The sequence below is a fragment of the Pelodiscus sinensis genome, chromosome 27 (genome assembly GCF_052426305.1).
Source record: "Pelodiscus sinensis isolate ZL-2025 chromosome 27, ASM5242630v1, whole genome shotgun sequence".
NCBI lineage: Eukaryota > Metazoa > Chordata > Testudines > Trionychidae > Pelodiscus > Pelodiscus sinensis.
The window spans coordinates 11,799,955-11,821,353 of NC_143078.1; the positions used below are offsets into that span (position 1 = coordinate 11,799,955).

At 53.1% G+C, this 21,399-nt stretch overlaps 1 protein-coding gene across 3 annotated transcripts in view; it reads right to left on the minus strand.

Annotated features, from left to right (window-relative positions):
- GRM4 (glutamate metabotropic receptor 4) overlaps positions 1–21,399 on the minus strand; it is a 204,257-nt gene that overhangs the window by 51,430 nt on the left and 131,428 nt on the right. For all 3 annotated transcript variants that reach the window (XM_075910067.2, XM_089773623.1, XM_089773624.1), the window contains one exon: positions 16,703–16,843. In XM_075910067.2, the coding sequence (XP_075766182.2) occupies positions 16,703–16,843 (141 nt within the window). The remainder of the gene's footprint in view (positions 1–16,702; positions 16,844–21,399) is intronic.

The window sequence follows — 21,399 nt, forward strand, 5'->3', positions numbered from 1 at the left end:
GGCCCCTCGGGGCGAGGACTGAAGAGAAACCCTAAGCGGCATGGGGTTCAAAGCCAGTCCATCCAGTTTGCTGTGCGAGCGGCCCCCTCTCCGCGGCTTGGCACACATCAAAGGCCTGGGAGGAAGGGAACACGAAGCACGTAAACAGCACACAAGCTCTCGGCGGCGGATTGGGAGCCGTCCCCCTCCAGGCAGTGATCTCTGGAGTGGCCGTGAAGGAAAGGAACAGTGAGAAACGTGAGCTTAAGAATGCCAGGCGTCCCTCTGCAGGGTTGGAAGCCGGCGCAGCATGGGATTAAAAGGCCCCTGTCCCGTACGGAGATCGGCTGGCCCTCACTCTCACCATTCGCCTCTAGCCTTCTGTCAGCTCTCCCTGCCTCTTGGCACGTTGGAGGTGTGTGCAGACTGCACAGCATGTCAGAGGGCCATGCCAGGCCTGAGCTGCGGCCAGGGAGATAAGGGGATGGCTGGGTTTGTTCATCTCAGGAGGGCGAGACAAAGGCAGCCCAGGGAGAGATAAGGGAGTGCTGCAGGGAGATTCTGTAATACAACTGGGAGCAGCGCTGACACGTGTACCCTTCGGGCAGGGTCACAGCCTCCACTCCCCACATAGAGCGTGTTTATGCTGGGTGCCCCCCTAACCATGTGGGGTGGAGACTCAGGAGAGGGCAGAGACAGCAGCAGATGGAGACTCAATCTCAGGCTTGTGCAATAGCCCTAAGGCCAATTCATCAGCTGGATTTGAACCTGGAACACTCATCACCAAGAGACAGGCCTGGTCACTTGAGCTAGAGGAGCAGCTTTGGAAGCTGGTAACAGTGGTAGGCTGGTAACAGTAGTGACCAGCTCCCATGTGCAAGCATGCGCCTCTTGCTTGGATCCACAATCTCCTCTGTGCTGTTGAGCCAATGCCACCCTTGTGACAAAGCCCAAACCAACTCTGCTTTAACAGTCTGCTCCCAGGTTCTGCCCAGCTCTGGCAGACAGAACAAAGGGCCCCGTCCTCAACCGCCTTTCCAGCAAGTCTGAGCCCAGAACCGCCCCTCTTTGGGTGTGTCTGTACTGCATTCCTCTTTTGAGAGGCGAATGCAAATACAGCCAAACAAAATTGCAAATGAAGTGCGGATTTGAATTTCCCGCGCTTCATTTGCATAATGGCATCTGGCCGCTTTTTCGAAATACCCTGTTTTGAAAAAAATCTCGCTGTGTAGACGGGACTCTTTCGAAAATGAACCCTTCTTTCAAAATATCCCTTACTCCTTACAAAATGAGGTTTATTTTGAAAGAAAGGTTTGTTTTTGAAATAACCCCATCGACACAGCGGGTATTTCGAAAAAGCGGTTGGGCACCATTATGCAAATGAAGCGTGGGAAATTCAAATCCGCGCTTCATTTGCAATTTCGCTCGGCTGCATTTGCATTCCTCTCTCGAAAGAGGACTGCAGTGTAGACACACCCTTTGTACCTAACCTGCTCCCCAATCCACACCAGGACATCTCTCGGCAGGACACTGTGACTGCACTGGAAGCCCCTAGCCCAGCTGCCCCCGGCCGTGGCAGCTGGCCAGATGGGACATTCCTTAGACAATGTTCAAACTTTTTTTCTCAGGACCCAGTTGAAGAAAAGCGCTGATGTAGTGACCCAAGGTCATCACTTGGGAAGAAGGCTTTGGGGTGAAGCAGAAGCTCCAGGTTTGGGAAGGCTCGGGGCTGCGGTAGGGGGTTGGGAGATGGGCTTACCTCCGGTGGCTCCGGGTCAGCAGCTCAGCGGGGGTGCTAAGGTGACCTGGACACAGCCAGCAGCAGGCCCGGCTCTTAGGCAGAGGCACACAAGCCGTTCTGCGAGCTGCTCTCCCGCACAGGCATCTCCCACAGCTCGTTCCTGCCAATGGGAGTGCGGAGCCAGTGTTCAGGGCAGGGGCAGCATGTGGAGCCCTGCTGCTGGCCACTTCTGGGGTGCAGTGTGGGGCGTGGTGCCCGGCCAGCACCCCCGCTGGTCACCTGGTCACTGGGCAGCCAGTAGGGTTGTCAGGTGTCCGGTAGTCTACTGGACAGTCCGGTATATGCGCTCTTTGTCCAGTAAAAAACATCAGAGAATACCGGACATGTGCAATGTGCGGTATTCTCTGATTTTTCCAGCTGTGCGCCGGATGGAAGCCTGACGTGGGCGGGGGGAGCAGCTGGAAGGCGGGGCCACGATTGGCGCCCCAGAACGGGGGGACTTCTTATCCCGCGTTCCTTTTCTTTTGTTTTTCCTCGACGAAAAAATACCGTGTGTCCGGTATTTTTTGGGAAACCATCTGGCAACCCTAGCAGCCAGACGACCCACTGCCTCTCACTCCACAACCTGTCCCTTGAAAACCACTGCGCTATAGGACGCTGCCACTCACGCATGGCAGTTGGGAGAAGCGCCAGCAGGATGGGTGAGGGCTAAGGTCTCAGTGCATCCTGTTTAGATCCTGCCAATGGGTGGTTCCAGAGCTCGCCTCCCTTGATTCAACCCTTCCTCCCTCATCTCTCCCACTCTGTGCCCCTCCCTCCCCCATCACTGCTTCTGAGACATCTCTGTTCTCCAAGCTCTCTGCTCCCCTGGAGCCAGGTTTCGGTTCTGCTTGTCTCTGTACACAAACAGCCGCCATGACACATGCAGGGTCTGCAATGCTCCATTGAGACGAAAGGGCCGGAAGCCAGGAAGAGCAGAAGGGAGGGAGAGCAGGGTGTGAGCATCCCTGTCGGTCACATGCTCATCCCTTCCGCCACCCAGAACAGCAGCTGCCTGCCCGGGCACGTGGTGATGCAAGCCGGAGTCCCCCCCCTTTCCTCGCCTCTCTCCACATTCACCTCAGAATGAGAGCCTGGACACGTTCCGCCGCCAGGCCGACGAGGCGCTGAAACAAAGGGGCAGCGAGCTGACCCACATGAGAAGATTGCATAACGGAGGTAGAGTTACAGCCTATCCTTCACAGTTACCAGAATGCTCCTGGAATACACGGAGATTACTCATGTGAAACCCATCAAGTTCTCCTTTCTTCCATGTCATTGACAGTGGCTATTAATCTCCTCCCTCAGCATAGGGGCCTCTTTCAGCAAGCAGACAGGCCACTCTATCTTGTCAAGATAATTATCCATTAAAAAAAGGTGTAATAGACTTTACTCCGGAGCTAAGCTCCACAGGTTGCTCCCCTGGCACCTGGCGACAGGGGGCTGCTGGCTTCCAACTGGTATTTGTTATGCTGCCACATGACACTAAACATGGCATATGTGCATGGTCCCATCACCAGGCGGGGTGGAACACGCATTATGTACACTGCCCACCACACCATCACACGGCACCGCACACGTCGTATGTGCATTGTCCCACATGCTCTCCCACGACCAGGAGCACATGCTGGGTGCATTGTCCTTCTATGTTAGCATGTGTGGCAGTGTGTTTTAATAGTACCATGGGACACGGCGAATGAGATAAGCGCATTGTCTCTCCAGCAAGACCCAGCGTGTTGTCTGAGCCTGTGGCATGCGTGTGGGCTGCCCATTTCCCAGTTTTCAGCCGCTTATAAGATCTTGGGGTGAAGGCCCTTGGCTTAGGATTCAGCACAGCAGGGTTCAAACCCCCAGCTGGCAGACTTTGGGCAAAGTTACTCAATCTCTTTCTCCATCTGTATAATGGGGATAAGGATGCAGTCTCAGCTTTTTGGATAAACTCTTGTGTGCAAGCAGTGTGCGAGCACTATGTCTAGGACAACAATATCCTGATCTTAACAGGGCCCTTGTACATTCATGAAAGGCTCTGTGTCCCATTACATATCACCATGCTGTTCACTCTCCCAGCACTAACTGAACTGGTTTTTGGCAGCCTCCGCACAGAGCACAAGGACTGATTTCCCTTCTCATCGCCGGCAGGGCTACCATTGAGTTGCATTAGCTCGGTTGCTGTCCAGCTTCTTCCATTGCACTTTGTGCTGTAGATAAGCAGAAGTCTCCAGAAATGTTCCCTCTTCATTTTTTCCCCATCCGTGCACGGAATAAATTTTGTTATGTGCACTGAGGCATGTGCAAATGTGCACCAACAGCACAAACAAAACCTGGTTGTGGGTGCTCAGCTGGGTGGCGTTGGAATCTTTCCTGAGCAGCTGCACTAGCGCACAGCCTACAGGGAACACTAGTCTCCAGGTCTGCCAGTCCAGCACCTTTCACCAGAACGAACAAGTTTCCACCAAAGTGGAAATGAGGTTGTGCGGGGAGAGGAAACTGCAGATCAACGCGCAGAGCCTTGCAATGGCATGTTCCAGACAAGAGTACAATAAATCTCTCTGAAGCTCTCAGTAGATTAGGACGGCGAAGCCAATGTGACCCTGCTGATTATAATAGCAGGGTCGTGCATCGTTCCACCAGTCTGATAATTAATTTTCGAGTATGCGACGAGTCTAGCTGGGCACCCCTCTGAGAGCGGACACAGCTATCTTCTCAAGCAAAGCATGAGAAAGGATTAGCAGCCATTCTGATCACACCCCTCGCTTTCAGCTGGAGTTCGTCAAAATCACTCCCCTTCCTTCTGTTGAGCGCTGAAGTGACGGCGCTGCAGACCACCAGCAGCTTCTGCTGGCGTGTGTTGCCACGGAGAATAAGGAATGGTCACCGGCAAGGGGGAGGCATCCACACACTCCAGTCTCTGCTTCTCCTTCACAGGTAGGAAAGTGGCCAGCGCTCTGGTGGTGGAGAGCTGACCTCTTCTCCAGTCCTGGCCTCTCCCAGCGGGAGGCATCTTTCCCCTGGCGGACAGTTTCCTTGTGCAGGACTTCGCCGTCTGAGTCATGCAGTGCAAAGTAGCCTTAGTGGAGCTGAGATCCTGCCCTAGCTTTCAGCGCTGGTACCAGAAGCAGCATTGGGACTCAGTTTCCCCTTCCTTTCACGGCATCCTAGCAATTCCGCAAGGTCTCAGGGGACCAGCAGCGGGACAATTCCCCAGAGGGAGCCCTGCGGGAGACAGCTTGGGCCTGAATTTCCAGGGTTGCCCTCCCAACACCAGCAACGTCAGCATCTCGGCAGCCCAGATACCAGGTCCATCAGGTCCCACACCTCAGCCAATAGAGGCATGAGCAGCCACTTAGGAAAGCAACGGGCCCAACGTGACCACTCCAAGGCTAACGCGCAGGGTCCCAGCTAGAGCTCTCTCCACTTCCACCAAGCCAGCCTCCCACGACAGCCGCTTCTATCCATTTAAGCAACGGGCACACAGAACAAATCCCCACGTGTCCTCGCCAGACTGAGACGTGCCGGGGAGGAAGAAAAACGACCACACTGTCGGCGGGCGTCCAGGGAGGAACGAAAACATAAAGTCCCAAGAACACCAAGAAACTCATCCCCCCCAAAAATCCTTCCTCCATCCACATTCATATTCAGCATCCACCGGGAGCCAGGTCTGAGCTGCGTGGAGGATCCCCAGCCCAATTTCAAGGCAGCATTAATACTCCACCTTGCAAACGTGTGGTCATTAATTAGCTCGCTAATTAAAAAATATAGCCAGTGGCCTTTGGGAAAACGCTTCCAGCCAGGAGCTGTCTGCTTGGTTTGGGGGTCTGAAAACATGCCCCCATCCCCTCCCACCCATCCCCACTACTGCCCCCCCTGCTCCCCAGCGAGCCCCGCACCAAGCCCATGGCCAGTTCCACTGCAGGGCTCATTTCGACACCCCCAGCCCTCTCTGTACGGATGAGACTGTGAATTACTCAAAAGGCGGCAGCAGACAAGGAGCCTCTTTGCACAGGCCACATGGGGTTATGTCTAGACTGCAGCCCTCTGTCAGCAGAGGGATGCAGATTAGCCAGGTCGACATTGCAAATGAGGCAGGGATTTAAATATCCGGTGTCTAATTTGCATAAAAATGGCTGCCGCGTTTTGCCGACTCAACACTTTGTCGGCAAAAAGTGGCAGTCTAGAGGGGATCTGTCGAGAAAGAAAGCCTTTTTCGACAGATCCCTTATGCCTCCTGCAAGGAGATTTACAGGAACTGTCGAAAAAGGCTTTCTTTCTCGACAGATCCCCCTCTAGACTGCCGCTTTTTGCTGACAAAATGCTGAGTCGGCAAAACACGGTGGCCATTTTATGCAAATTAGGCGTGGGATACTTAAATCCCTGCCTCATTTGCAATGCCGACCTGCCTAATCTGCATCCCTCTGCCGACAGAGGGATGCAGTCTAGACATACCCATGGAGAGCAGCGCCAGGAGCTACAGCTGGGTCAAAGACAGAGAGTCTCTCGATTCTGCTTCTAGGGCTTCCCGGCAGCCAAAGGGGAACATGAGACTGTGGGAGATGGGTCCCGGCTAGAGACGAGCGAGGAATCTGGTCCATGAAGGGTCCCAACTAGGTGGGAAAAGTAAGATGGGGGAAAGGTCCCAGCTAGACAAGGGATGAGTACAGCCAGGTCCCAGCTAGATCGGAGCCAGACTGGAGAGGAGCCCCAGTTTGTGAACAGCTGAATCATTAGCCGTTCCATGTGCACATAGGCTCTGTGCTATGGGTCACGGAGGGACAAGCGGAGGGCTACACGATGGATGCAGGACCATTTGGGGAGTGGTGGCACAGCTGGAATGAGAGTGGTTAGAAACGGGAGCAGAACGCAGGACTCGGTGATTATGTGAAGCAATAAGAGCGCTCATCTCCTGTAGCTATTAGAGGAGATAAATTCACCAACACATCGCAGCAATAACCACACACACGCGCAGTTGGAAGACCTCCTAATTGTGTCCCAGGGCACAATGAGCCAGACAAGAAGAAGCAGGAGTGACAACTGGGGGAACCAACTTGCGGAGGATTCACACCCGTCAAAGCACAGCAGCTCCTGTTACTACGGAGACCGCAGCCTTTGTTTGCAGGTTGTAAACTGTAATTGAAACGAATTTTCAAGGTTGAGATAATCAGAGGCCCCTAAAAACATAAAGCCGAGAAAATAAAAATGGGGGGAAAAGAAAGGGAAAGAAAAGAGGGGAAAAAATGTTTTCCAAAAATCTGCTCCAATGGACAAAGAAAAGTATAAACAGCAGAGGGAACGCTGTACCCCTGGGGGTTATCAGTGTATTTTTAACACAGCAACATTTTCTCGTCATGGATCAAATTAGGAAACCTCTCTCCAACTGCTCTCGCTGTGTCATAGCTGAACATAGACTTCTAGACCACACAATAGCAAAAGTCCCATTTCTCATTGCATATACCCAGCTTAAAAGTTCCCAAGGATGCCAGTCAACTCACATGGGGTCAAATTCTCTATGGGGCAGTTTTTCCAAGGCTGCGGCTCTCACAACCTTGGCCAGCTTTTCCACACAGCTCTGTGGTGACACTGATGGGCAGGTGTTCTACAGAGTTCAATATGCAACGTACAATGCGTGAAGCTGATAGACCAGGTGCCAGGTTATATCAAAGTCCTTTGGCCGCAAGGGAACACTTTCAAGTTCATCACTGGGAACCAGTCTGATTCACCCATGTGCCCACTTTGCTGGAATAGATATTACACGTGTGACCATGTTGAGTGCTTAGACTTTTGCTAATAAGTTGCTGCACACATGAATTTACTTATTTCTGAAACCCATGCTCTATGGTTCTACGTAAGTGTCCATTTGGTTCAAATCCGTCAATCCACCCAGGGAATAAACACCACCAAGTGCAAAAGACTGGTTTGCTCATGAGAAAGGGTTTTCTCCATCCCATCTTGAAGGCCTACTGAATCCAAACGGGTCATTGTAAGCCAAGGACTTTGTTGATTGCTCCCAGCATACCCATAAAGGTGCCGGGAAACAAGCCACAGAGCTTGTCCCATCAGCTTGGATTCCAAGGAGAAAGGGATACAAGCTCCTGACCAGAAGGAATGAGGGTCTTTTTATGCCGTTTGGAGAGCAAATACTGCTAAATGTAAGAGACCCCCAGGTTTAACTTGGGTTAGCCCTGAGGGACTAAGGCATACTTCAGCAGCTGGATCACCATCTGAAACCTAAGACTGCAACCCATTTTAGCCTTGTAAATAACTCTGCTTATCTATTAAATCTTTAGTTAGATGTATTATAGGGTTGGCTACAAATGTTGCCTTTGGTGACAGATCTAAGGTGCAAATTGGCCTGGGGTAAGTAGTCTCTTGGGACTGGACGAAACCTGAATATTGTCACACTCCCTTGTCTGCATCCCTTCCTTTCCTCTTTTCTTTTCAAGCATCTGAAGAAGTGAGGCATATCTCACGAATGCGTCTGCTCTAATAAATTTGTTAGGGTATGTCTACACTAGCCCCCTAGATCGATCCTCATTCCACAAGGAATACCACCTAATTCGATTTAGGGCTTTATTCCGGAATCCTGTTTCACTGCCGTGTGTAGACGCGGGCAGTTACTTCGGGCTAGTCAATTTCTAAAATGGTGACCGGCCGGGAACATGCAAATCAAGCATGGAATATTTAAATCCCTGGCTTGATCTGCAATTCCAGTCGCCCTCATTAGCCTCCCTAGATCTATCTAGGGGTCTAGTGTAGACGTGCCCTTAGTATTTAAAGTGCCACTGATCGTTGGTGTAAGTGACTGTATATCAGAGCCAAGTTTGCCTGGTGGGCACGAGACATTGGCGTACTGTCTGCGACCCCATGGTAAGGCTGTTCTAGTGTCTTGGGAGTTTACACTGGTTGCTCGGTGGGTGAAATTGAAGTATGAAACTCACAGCCACTTTGGGGGTTGCGCCCTACTTCCTAAGACTCTGCCCTGAATATGGTATTCTTCTCGTGAGACCCTTCAGCCAGCACGTGGAAATCTGGACACTGATTTTGGTGCCGAAATGGAGGAGCTGAGTTCTCTTGAAAATCTGGCCCTAAGCGTAAAGAACTTTGGAGGATTTTGATTCCTTGGAGCCATATGAGTCTCATTGTATTGGTTCTGATTGGAAGGGGGTTCTTTTTGCATAAATCTGTGGGGGGAGTCATTTCTGGCCAGGGCGATTGTTCAGCATCGCCCCACTCAAGTCAGTGGAACTACCTGATTTCCACTAGTCAAGAGCCTAGCGTTAGAGCAGTAGGAGTTTGGTGCAAGAGCCATTGAAAGAGCCATTTGGAGAGTTTCACCGGGAAACTGAGGCTTTGCTCAGACCTCAGGGAGTGAACCCCGCACAGAACAACTCCAAGGGAAATATTTGCACAGCCCTGGGAAGTGCAACCAACCAGCTCTGGGCATCAGATTATTTATTGCTAGGCATAAGTGCAATTTCTCCTCTCTATCTGGCAAACAATCATCGCAGAGACAATTTATTTGCAGAGAGATTCAGATAATTTAAAGATGATCTCTAGGATATCTGCCCTGGCTCGGGATTTCAGCTATCTCTGCAGCTACCGTGCCCTTAAAATACCACCTGTAATGCTACATTATTATTAAGATGGAGAGATCAGCCGCTTGTGGCAGCTAACCAAGCAGCTGCAGGGGTGCTTCCGCTGTGGGGGCTCCTGGAGACAAAAGCACTGATGTGTTCCTTAAGGTCGTGCCCAGGGTTTGCCTTTCATGAAGGCAGATGCTCTGCAAATATCAGTGTGTGCACACAACACAAGCCCGGCTCAGGGGAGGAGACAACAGGAAGGAGCAGCAGCGAGATGGAGGAAGGAGAGGAGGGTGAGAGAAAAGATGCAAGATACAGTGGAAGAGACAACACCTTCCCCATCATTTGCCTGGTCATCAACTCAGACTATAAACTCTGCAGGACAAGGTTGGTCTTTTTAGCTTCTCCACCTGCAGTTTAACATTCCCAGCCACGTGCACACAGACCGACTTCCCACTGCCTTCACCAAACTCTTCCTTTTTGCAACCAGACTCCTCTGCTCCCAGGTCCCCTGCAGGCTACAACACAGCTAGGAAAAGGATCTCGCTCCCTGCATGGGAAGTGCTGCCGGGAGAAGGTCCCAAAACCTCAGCCAGTGGCATGAGTGGGGGATTGTCTTACAGGGTTCAATGTGCATGCCAGCTGCAGGGGCTTGGTTTCCCAATGCCTGGCACCCCGTGTGGTCACTTCTATCCCTGCAAAGCACTGTCAGGCTGGTGCCCATGGCTGTGACTGGCAACACATGGCACAAGGCAAGGAGTCAAATGCAGCAGCTGCACTAGTGGCTCTGATGCAGCCCAGCCAAGCGCCTTCCACAGGAAATAAAAAGGACACGCGTTTCCATCTGCAACCCTTGTCATGGACAGGCCGTTTCCCCAAGCTTGACGTGAGGCTGCACGTCTAATTTAACTCCACAAACATGCCATCGTTCATAGGGCCTGGGGAAAGAGACATCACGCCCCTGCCAGGCCCCAGAAGGGGAGGCCAAGGGAAATTTACACTGGGGGGGGGGGGAACTGGGCATTTGGGGAGCAAGGGTGCAGAGCTTTGAGGATTCTTTACCTTGCACAAGTCCACAAGGGATGCTCCCCACCCTCTGTTCCCACTGAGGACAAACGGAGGGGCGAGGGGCTAAGCTCTCCTCTGTGTGGCCACTTTCAGGGCTCTCTCCCCCTTTTCTGTCCCTTCATTGGATTTCACTCTTTGGAAACAAACGTGGAGAAATCGATTTACAGACTCAGGGCCCCAAACCCCTTTGCTGGCTCTTAGCTCTTTGGCAGACCCAGCCCCACTGGTAGGAAAGGTTAACTGCTGGCTTTCATGCGCCCCTCCGGGAGGCAAGCAGCGCACATCGCAGGACTTGCCCTCATGATATCACACCTCTGGCTGGCTTGTGTGCGGACACCTCACACACAGGGCACCGTCTGGGTGAAGTCACACCAGCGCTGCAGCAGCCAGGGGAGGCTAGTAGTGCACACTGCGATGCTAGCACCCAGGAATTGTGAGACCCAGCCCCCTGTTCTCACTACTAGACAATACTACCTTCCAAAGCCTGGAACAGACCCTATGACACGTGGGTTCCTGCAACCTGCTCCCACCGCTTCCTCCCCGGGGCAAGAACAGACACTAGGGCTATGTCTACACTGCTGCTTTTTTTTGGCAGAAGATATGCAAATCGCGCTCTCATTTGCATATCTTCTGCAGATCCTTTTTGCTGAAGAGGTTTTGCCGCTAATAAGCCCCATGTAGACAGGGCCATTTCTCGGGTGGAAAAAAAACCCCTTTTTCGCAAGATTCCTTATTCCTCCAAAAATGAGGTTGACAGGATCTTGCAAAAAAAGGGGGTTTTCCCAACAAATGACCCCGTTTACCCAGGGCTTTTTAGTGGCAAAACTTCTTCCGCAAAAAGAATCGGCAGAAGATATGCAAATGAGATCACAATTTGCATATCTTCCACCAGAAACCTCCCCTCCCACGGCAGTGTAGACATAGCCTAGGTGTCCTGATGCACAGCCTGTGTCTGTTACATGGTAACTCACGCCGGGTTCGGGTGTTGTCCTGCTGGAGTTAGAACTAGCCCCAGCTCAGTGGCTGAAGGAGAGCACGTCTGGTGTTTGAGAGGATCCCGGCAAGCTGCCTTGATGCCCTCAGAATGGGCAGATCCAGAGAGCTGAAGGTAGGTTTCTTATCTGAAGAAATTCAGCTCAGTAGCGGGTCCAGAGAGCGGACCCCATGAGGCAGGTGGGACTCGCCCCGTTACACCTCATCTCATTTCACAGTTGGCATCTTTTACATGTCCCTGCTGCCTTCACGGAGCCGTCAAAGTCCTGGGCCTCCCGCAGTCCCTCCCTCGTAGGAGGGGAAAGAGATTTCAGAGTCACCAGCTGCGGACAGGCTGAGAGTGAGCATCGCCCTTCCGGGTGCCAGCTGGGCAAAACAAAGGTTATTTTGGTAAATGGATGCTAACAGTTTTCAATACAGCCAACTGTCCGTCCCGTCATCTAGGAACAAAGACTGCTGGCCATTCTTACAGGATGGGAGGCTATGCTGAGAAGTGGGGACTCCGAAAAAGACTTGGGGGTTATGGCAGATAATCAGCTGAACACAAGCCCACAGTGCCATGATGTGGTTAAAAGCGCGAATGTGACCCCGGGATGCATACATAGGGACATCTTCAGTAGGAGTACAGCTCTGGAGTTGGCACTAGGGTGACCACTGCTCGAATAGAGCCTCCAGTTCTGGGATCATAAGTGACTGGGTGCCTGCTAGAGGAGGAGGTAAAGGGAGAGTCACCCAGAGGAACAGGGAGGGGGAGGAGGGGCACCCCATTTAACAATTAAAATGTTGGTGGGGGCGCTGGGTATTGTGTCCAGTTCTGGGTCCCCCACTACAAAAAGGATGTGGACACACTGGAGAGAGTCCAGCGGAGGGCAACCAAAATGATTAAGGGACTGGAGCATATTACTTATGAGGAGAGGCTGAGGGATTTGGGTCTGTTTAGTCTGCAGAAGAGAAGAGTGAGGGGGGATTTGATAGCAGCCTTCAACTTCCTGAAGGGAGGTTCCAAAGAGGATGGAGGGAGGCTGTTCTCAGTAGTGACAGATGGGAGGACAAGGAACAATGGTCTCAAGTTACAGTGGGGGAGGTCCAGGTTGGATATTAGGAAAAACTATTTCCCTAGGAGGCTGGGGAAGCACTGGGATGGGTTCCCTAGGGAAGTAGTGGAGTCTCCATCCCTAGAGGTGTTTAAGTCTTGGCTTGACAAAGCCCTGGCTGGGTTGATTTACTTGGGATTGGTCCTGCCTACAGCAGGGGGCTGGACTTGATGACCTTCTGAGGTCTGAGCTCTATGATTCTATGACACAAGTCCCGAATGCACACAAGTCACCTGTGTGTGGGGTTCACAGTTCAAGGACATTGTAAAACTGGAGCTGGCTCGGAGAAGGGCCACGGGACTGATTGAAGAATTAGTGCGAGACCCAAGGAGCTTGATCTGCTTCCTGTAACAAAGAGAAGGCTGAAGGGGAGACTTTGTCACATCCTGTAAGTACCCAGGCGGGGAAACAAAGAATTGACAGCGGACTGTGGTAGACCTTCCTGTGCTAGCTCAGAAGTGACCAACGGCTGGAAGCGGAAGCCAAACAGATTCAGATTGAAGACCAGGGGTGCATTCACCACTGGGATTATCTGCCTCTTGGGAGGGGGAGAGCTGAGGAAGTGACCTTTTCCCAGCCCTGCAGAGGACACTTGCCCACCTGCCGTGCCCACATTCTGCAGCCCAGACCCACCTCTAAGCGGGCGTGCAGGCTCCATGTTCCATTCAGCCTTAGGCCTCTCTATGGAGGCTGCTGTTGAACTAGACAGTGCCAGCGCGAGGGCGAGGTTCTGCTCGGGCCCAAACGGCACACTATACACGCACATGCACCAGTCCATCACAGAACAGCTCTAGGACCAGCAGTGTCTGTGCTGAAGGCGCCTCGCTTGGAGAAATGTGGCTAGATGGAGTTCCAGCCGGGGGTGAGGTGTTCCTTCCCCATCTCTAGCCCCCTCTGCACCGTGCTTAGGGATTAACATGATGCCAGAACGTGGCAGAGCCCTATTGACTGAGGTGCCATTACATCGAGAAGTTTTTGATCGATTCATGCAGGAAACGAGCTGCTTCCACCCAAAGGCCTCCAGGCAGGCAGAGCCGCAGCCTATCACAGGCAGAAACCGGGGTCATGTGGTCTCTGGCCTGCAATGGGATATAAGCAGTGCTCTTTTTTTGTTAAAAAAAAAAAAAAAGCCGGGGTGACTCCTTTAAGACACGACTGTTGGACATTTGTGTACAGAGGTGCCGGTATGCTCCATTCTTTCCAGGTGCGCTATGACTGGAGGTGCCAGTATTGCGTCTGGGGGTGCCAGAACTGTGTACCGGGCAGTACCATCGCAAAAAAAGCCCTGGAAATGTGTAAGGAGGTTAAATATTTGGGAAGAAAACAGAAAATGTAAAAAGCTCAGCCTGGCTCGAAAGGTTGCACTGACATTGTGTCTGAACTTGAGGTAACTAACTAGGGTTACAGCAGCAGCCCAGACACGACAGCCTGGCTTATAACTCAGGTTAGAAGCTCAAGGTCCTGCTAATAAGGGTACGTCTACACTGCCTCTGGCAATGAACAGGGAACCTCCCAGCCCAGGCAGGCAGACTTGTGTCTACAGGACTCGTGCTCACAGGCTGGAAATAGTAGTATGGGCGCTGGCGCTGGCGCTCTCAAGCCTAGGGGCTTGGCTGGGTTTCAGAGCCCGAGCCGCAACATCCACACTGCTAATGTTGGCGTGCTGGTGCAAACCCCCTAACACAAGTCTGCCTATCCAAGCCAGGGGCTCACCGACAGATGCAGTGAAGTCGTACCCTAGCTGAGCCAGAGGTTGAACTGGAGCTGCTATCCCCAGGTAAAGGTTACGTCTTCACTGTCATTTTAACTGTAGGCATAATGAGGTCAGTGTTTCTGCCCTCAGTGCCCACCTTCCCCCGTGCTCTGGGGCTGGGGAGGCTGGAGCTGCATGCCTCATGGTGGGGAGGGGGGCAGCACGCTGCCCCTCCTCCCCGTGGTGCAGCAGGGAGAGGTGGCTTGGCTCCTGTGGGGGACAGTCCCTTGGCAGAAGGGGCGGGGCTGAGGGCGGGGCTTGAAATATGTCTCCCCCAACCCTACTTTCATCCACCGCCCATGGTAAAGTACATGCCTCTTATTTGCATACACTGAACCGTGGTGGGCCTGGGATCCCGAGAACTAGCACCAAGCGCCACATGGGCTCTGTGTGGAGGAAGCAGAGGGAGAGGGGGGTGATGTATGTAGCAGGGCATGGCGGGGGGATGAGGGGGGAGAAAGAAGGCCTGCGTGTTTCAGGGGGGCGAGGGGCTGTGCAAACAAGCGCGGATGCCAACATCTGAGTGAGCGCCTATAAAAGCACGCCTGGGTGTGGCGCGCAGAGTGTGATGTACACTGGTTACAGCAGAGCTGTGTGTACCGCTAGGAGGTTACACCTAGTCTGTGTCCACAGAGAAGACCGTGAGCTCCATGCGTCAGTGCGTATAAACATGAGACGACGCTCACAATGGTTCCCAATGCATCACCAGATGGAAACAGCCCACGTCTGTCTGATCTGGGTTGCTCTCCTGGGCCGTTTTCGATGCACGGCCTAGTTGAAAGACAGAACCAACTCCCGCTGTGGCACTGTCAGTGGAAAACCACTGAATAGGCGCAGAGGGGGCTAGAGAGATTCCCGCTGTGAGCTCCCATTTCAGAAGAGACTCAAAGGCAGCTCCAAGCCAATAAGGAGCCGAACCAAGCAGATCTGAGGGACTGCAAGCGGAAACCAAAGGGAACATTCTTAAAGCCACGCTGAGCAATCTGAATGTCGGGAATGTTTTCTACAATGACCTAGCGGGATGGAGATATGTTTCCAGGGCCTGGCCTCCCTGCGCAGGCCAACTCGCTAACTCCTGGGGATGCATTTTTTAACAAACCCTCCTACATAGGTTCTCAAAGGAATAAAAAAAGAGGACGCCGCTGACTCAGCAAGGAGCCATGCAGATGAATCCGGCTGATGGCGTAACAGAAACTTAGGAGCAAACAAGAGGAAGGGTTAGTGCCAAGGGAAATTAATGCGTACAGTAGGGCTGTTAGGCAGGAAGGAGAGAGCCAAAAGGCCTCCAGGGAGCAGAGGGGCTCCGGGAAAGGAACTCTAGGGACGCGATTAGTTAAGTGCTCTGTTTGCTATTTTAATGCTCATAGGAGGAGGGATTCCATGGCTTCCCCATGCAGCACAGAACATAGCCCCATCCTTCCCTGTCACACCCCCTGCTATTCCTGTCCTGATCCCCCGCTGCTCTGCCAATGCACCGCAGTCCTGACCAGCAGCTCTCCCTGCTGTTCCAGCCTCACACCTTCCCCACACATTGGCAGAGGGCTCCAACTCGTACGAGACGTGCCTGCTTCTCCTGTCCCTGGCAGTCCTACAGTGCTCCCGGTAAGCGGAGCGCTTGAGCGGCCGCCCAGGAGAGGTTCAAACGATGCCCAGCTGATTAGCAGAGCGCCCACAAGCAGCAGCGTGCGTTCCTGCTGGCGGTGCGCATCCACACAGGCCTCCGTGCTCAGAACAAAATGTATTCTGCACATGGATGGACAAATTAGAGGGAACATTGGTCCTGCCTGTGCACCATAATCCTGAGCACAGTGCCCCTGGCGAGTCACATCCTCGGATCCTGTCTAGCTCTGCTAGGGCACCCTAATCCTGATCTACACCACCCCTGCTATTCCAACCCTGGGCTCCCCACTCAGCTCTGTCAATGCACCTCAATCCGCACCTACAGCACCCCCAGCTAGTGCTACACTAGATTCCCTCCTTCCCCACCTACCCCTCTCTCAAATCACCTTTCCAGCACTTTGCTTCTGATCCTCTGTAGGGCAGAGTTTGTCAGCGATGGGAGGCTAAGCCCAATCTCATGGGTAAGGGTGGGCTTCATGATACACACAGATACGTACCGAGCTGTATGGGTCATATGATGAAAATCTAGGCCCTGTTGCATGAGCCCCATTGGACCCCAGATGTCTGGTGCTGAGAGCTCTGCCCATGCATCGTCTCCCCTTACCCAGCTGAGTGAGCCGTGAACACCAAGGACAACCCCCACTGGGCCTCTTCCTGCTGCTCCCGATATCCCAGCAGGCTGCTCCCACCTGTTTTCACAGAGAGTCTCATGACGTCCCTCCCAGCGCACCAGCACCGCCCACTGTAATGCAGCGAGCTCCCCTTGCTCCATGCTCACAAACAGCCCCTTCTCCCACTCCTTCCGGCCCCGAACCCCTTCCGCCTGCCGCCCATCTCTTACTTGTGCACTTCTTGATGTTGCTGCCCTTCTTCAGCGCATGCCGGCTCAGCTTGCAGTGGAAGTTGTCCTCCCAGAACTCAGCAAACCAGATGTTCCGCCGGTTATTGTCCAACGTCCGGCTGGAGAAGTAGCGGTCAAAGCCTGCCAAGGAAACGGGAGGTGGACGCGTGAAATCCCAGAGCTGTCGGGAATTGGGTCTGAACGGGCTGGAGAGGAAACTGAGTGAAGGACCATTCCAGGGAACCACAAGGAGCCAGTGGGCAACAGAGCAGCTGGGAAGAGGCATCGTGTCACTCCCTGCAGTAGAGCTGAAAGCCTGCAGAAATGCCTCCTGTCTCAGCGTTCTGCAAGCCTTGACCCCAGAGTTGCATGCACTGGGGCGATACTTAGACCATTACGCCAACTTGTAGCTTAGACTGAAGGTGGGAAGGGACCTGAAACCAGCTGGACCCTCGGAAAGGGGAGGATTCTGGGTGGGCTGATGTAATACGGGCTTCACTGGGACCACTATGTTTTACATCAGCCAAGGATCTGCCCCTCGTGTGTAACCCCGGGGAGAAGCAGCCCTGGACCTGATATTTCACAGAATCACAGACGTCTAGGTCTGGAAGAGACTTCAGGAGGTCATGTACCCCATCCAGCCTGAGCTAACGCTGGACCGGGTCAACCCAGAGCATTCCTGACAGGTGTTCGTCCAACCTGTTCTTAAAACCCTCCCATAATGGGGATTCTGCCACTTCCCTACATCACCTGCCCTGGCACTAAAGGATCCTTTGAGTCAGAAAGTTTTCCCAAAGAGCTAAATTCAATCTCCCTTTCTGCAAACGGAGCTCTCTTGTTTTACCCTGGGTGGACATGGAGAACAGTTGTTCACCTTCTTCTTTATAAAACCCTTGTCCATACAGCCTTGCTCATTCACTGTGTTATTCTCTATAGCTCCCAGACCCTTTTCTGCAGAATGGGTACCAAGCCATTTTATCCCCCCATAGATATTTAGGGATTTGATTTTTTCCCTTTCTGAATCATAGAACCCTAGCACGCTAGAACTGGAAGAGATCTCGAGAGGTCCTCTAGTCCAGTCCCCTGCCTTCACAGCAGGACCGAGCATCGTCTAAATCATCCCCAATAGAGATCTATCCAAAATGCTCTTAAATATCTCCAGGGATGGAGACTCCACAACCTCCTTAGGCAATTTATTCCAGTGTTTAACCACCCTGACCGTTAGGAAGTTTTTCCTACTGTCCAACCTCCCTTGTTGCAATTTAAGCCCATTTCTTCTTGTCCTATTCTCAGAGGTTAAGGAGAACAATTTTTCTCCCTCCTCCGTATAACAACCTTTTAGGAACTTGAGAGCGATTATCAGGTCCCCTCTCAATCGTCTCTTTTCCAAATTAAACAAACCCATTTTTTTTCAGTCTTCCCTCATAGCTCATGTTCTCTAGACCTTTCATCATTTTTGTTGCTCTTCTCTTTTGCCAAGAGCCCTCAGCTGGGGCAGATGTTGTATGGAGCAAGGCATTGACTATGCTCTTTGGCCCGGATGGTGGATTCTGCATGTGTTCAAGTCTTCCAGCCCTGCTACGCAGCATGGTGCATCCCTAGACCTCCCAAAGGGAGAGCTGCAACCGTGTTACCGTTTTACAGCAGGGGGAAATCAGGCACCGTAAGGAAAAGCAATTCACCCCAGGTCACAATGCGAGACAAGAGCAGCAATAGAACCTGGCCTTGCAATTCCCAGCTCTCCACCTGACCTACCACCCCATGCAGCCTCCCGTTTGTCATGGCAGAGGACGTCTACCTCGCCGCTGTGTGGGCAGACAGACACATACTCGTGCTGCCTATGTTAGCCAGCTGGAAATAGCGACGAGGCCGCGGCATCCCAGCCCAGTGATATAAGTCAGGTCCTGGTTCTTTGCTTCCCTTTTGTGTTGTGCCTGCCCTTGAAGCACCAGGTTGGGGGGCAGGCACTGTCTTATCACCGCAGTGCACGTGACGCCTCCCTCCCGTGAGACAGGAGTGGCTCCTCGGGCCCCACGGCGAGGGGCAGAGCCCTGTGGGGACATCTGCCCCATGCGCTGATTCAAAGAAGCAACAAAACCCACTCACGTCTGGGCATGCAGGGTCACTGAGCCCCGCCCCCGTGCGCCTGGCTCTTTCCCCCCACTGCTCCGCAGCCCGTGCTGCAAAGGGCAGAGGGAATCAGCGTTCTTGGGGAGCAGCCGTCAGAACCTTTCATCGGATCCATGCACGTGGCGGTTTGGCCGGAAGCCGGGTTAGCGATGGACAGCAGGGAGCATGATGTGCCCTGCCAAGATCTGTCTCCCTGCGCTGAGCAGGGAACAAACAAGGGAAAGGCAATTGGGATCTTAAACGTACCAGGGAGCTACCGCCCACCCATGGGAGGGGCAAAGGGGTACAAAGCAGGACGCAGTGACCACAAGCGTTCCTATAACATCGATCCCCTCGGTTAGGGGTACTCAAGCCATCAGACCAGGGTTTGCTGAAGCTCAGGGCAGTGCTAGGAGCCAGGGCTTTGGTTTAGCTCACCTTAAAAGTGGAGCCAGACTCAGGGCATGTGACCAGTTCCCGGCAGGGACTGGGAGAAACAGGCTCTTGAGAGCTTTGGTTCTAGCGCTGACGAGCCAAAGAACCGATTTGCTTTGAAAGTCACTCTGAGTACGTCTACACGAGCCCCCTAGATCGATCTAGGGAGGCTAATGAGGGCGACCGAAATTGCAAATCAAGCCCGGGATTTAAATACCCTGCGCTTGATTTGCATGTTCCCGGCCGGTCGCCATTTTAGAAATTGACTAGCCCGAAGTAACACGCGGCAGTGAAACGGGATTCCGATTTAAAGCCCCTAAATCGAATTAGCTAGTAAACCTCATTGCAGGAGGAATGTAGATATTTAAATCCCAGGCTTGATTTGCAATTTCGGTCACCCTCATTAGCCTCCCTCGATCAATCTAAGGGGCTAGTGTAGACATACCCTCTGTGAGCGGACCACGCCAGTCTCTCTTCATGCCCACGCCAGGGCCACTCTAGCGTTTGCTCCTGGAAGGGGAGATCCTAGCCACTCCATTCTGAATGCGCCTCTCTCTTTGCCTTGCCCCACAGGTAGGAGCAGGGGGAGTGGCTCCCGGCGGTTCCTGCAGCGCTGGCAAGTGTGCGCTACGTCTTGTGCAGCACGTGCTCTTGTGCGCATAATGAATGGAGCACGGCTCAGCCCGGGAGGCCGGAGCAGGGCACGGCAGGCTCCAAACAGCCAGGCACGGCTCACATCGCGTCTCACTGAGGGATCAGCTGGGTAGGAAATCCCCCTTCATTTTATACTCTAAGCATCTCAAAATGGCTGCCCCCTTCCATCCCAGAGGTGGCTGCATTTCAGTGGTGGGCAGTCACTCCTGTCAGATTTATGTTGTCCTTCCACAGCACCTGCTATCCAGGTATCTCACAGCGCTTTCCAAACACTCCTTCACTAGTCTTCCTACCCGCCGGAGAAGACAGGCATCAACATCTCTCTCATAGGGATGGGCAGAGGAAGGGGAACACACAATCAGTCAGTGGGAAAGCCACCAGTAGAACCCAGGTGTCCCAACTGTGCTCTAACCACTGGACAACACTGCCTTTCAAAAGGCCAGATCCACAGTGTTGCTGGCAATGGGGCCATGCTGATCCATGCCTGTTCCTGAGCAGGGCAGAGTCAGAGCTGGAGCCATCTCCCACCCCCATCTCTAGGGAGCTAACAAGAGGGGTTGGCCCTATAAGGCTGAGCAGGCTGGCCATGGAAGAGGGGGGTGCTGTAAACTTCCCAAGTGCTAAGGCTTTCCTGGATGGGGAGCCTGGCACTAAGGTAACGGGCCTGCTAATTGTGCTGCTCTCCCCCTGTGCGGAGATGCCCTCTGCTAACGCACAGCAGCCACCTACCCACGGCAAAGGAACGATGATGCTTTATTGAATAATTCACTGCAATTGCCCTGATAATACCTCCATTTGCCAGCCTTTCATCCACTTCACCTGGGATCCATCACTCACCCCAGTGCTTCAGAATAATTACCGGGCTCTCAGGGAGGCTTTCTCTAAGCCGGGGACGTGTGAGAGGCAGGTGAAGGCTCTCTGCATTCTGGAGAAGCACCGAAATCCAGTTCCAGCTCTTCTTCCTCCCCAATGGACTGGCACTGAAATCCAGTTCCAGCTCTTCCTCCTCCCCAAGGGACTATGCCTGGCACCTCCTGCCAGCCGGGCAGCAAAATCCAGTTCCCGCTCTTCCTCCTCCCCGAGGGACTATGCTGTACCTAGCCCCCTTGCCAGCCAGGCACCGAAATCCAGTTCCAGCTCTTCTTCCTCCCCAATGGACTGGCACTGAAATCCAGTTCCAGCTCTTCCTCCTCCCCAAGGGACTATGCCTGGCACCTCCTGCCAGCTGGGCAGCAAAATCCAGTTCCCGCTCTTCCTCCTCCCCAAGGGACTATGCTGTACCTAGCCCCCTTGCCAGCCAGGCACCGAAATCCAGTTCCAGCTCTTCTTCCTCCCCAATGGACTGGCACCGAAATCCAGTTCCAGCTCTTCCTCCTCCTCGAGGGATTATGCCCAGCACCCCTGCCAGCTGGGCACTGAAATCCAGTTCCAGCTCTTCCTCCTCCCCAATGGACTGGCACCGAAATCCAGTTCCAGCTCTTCCTCCTCCCCGAGGGACT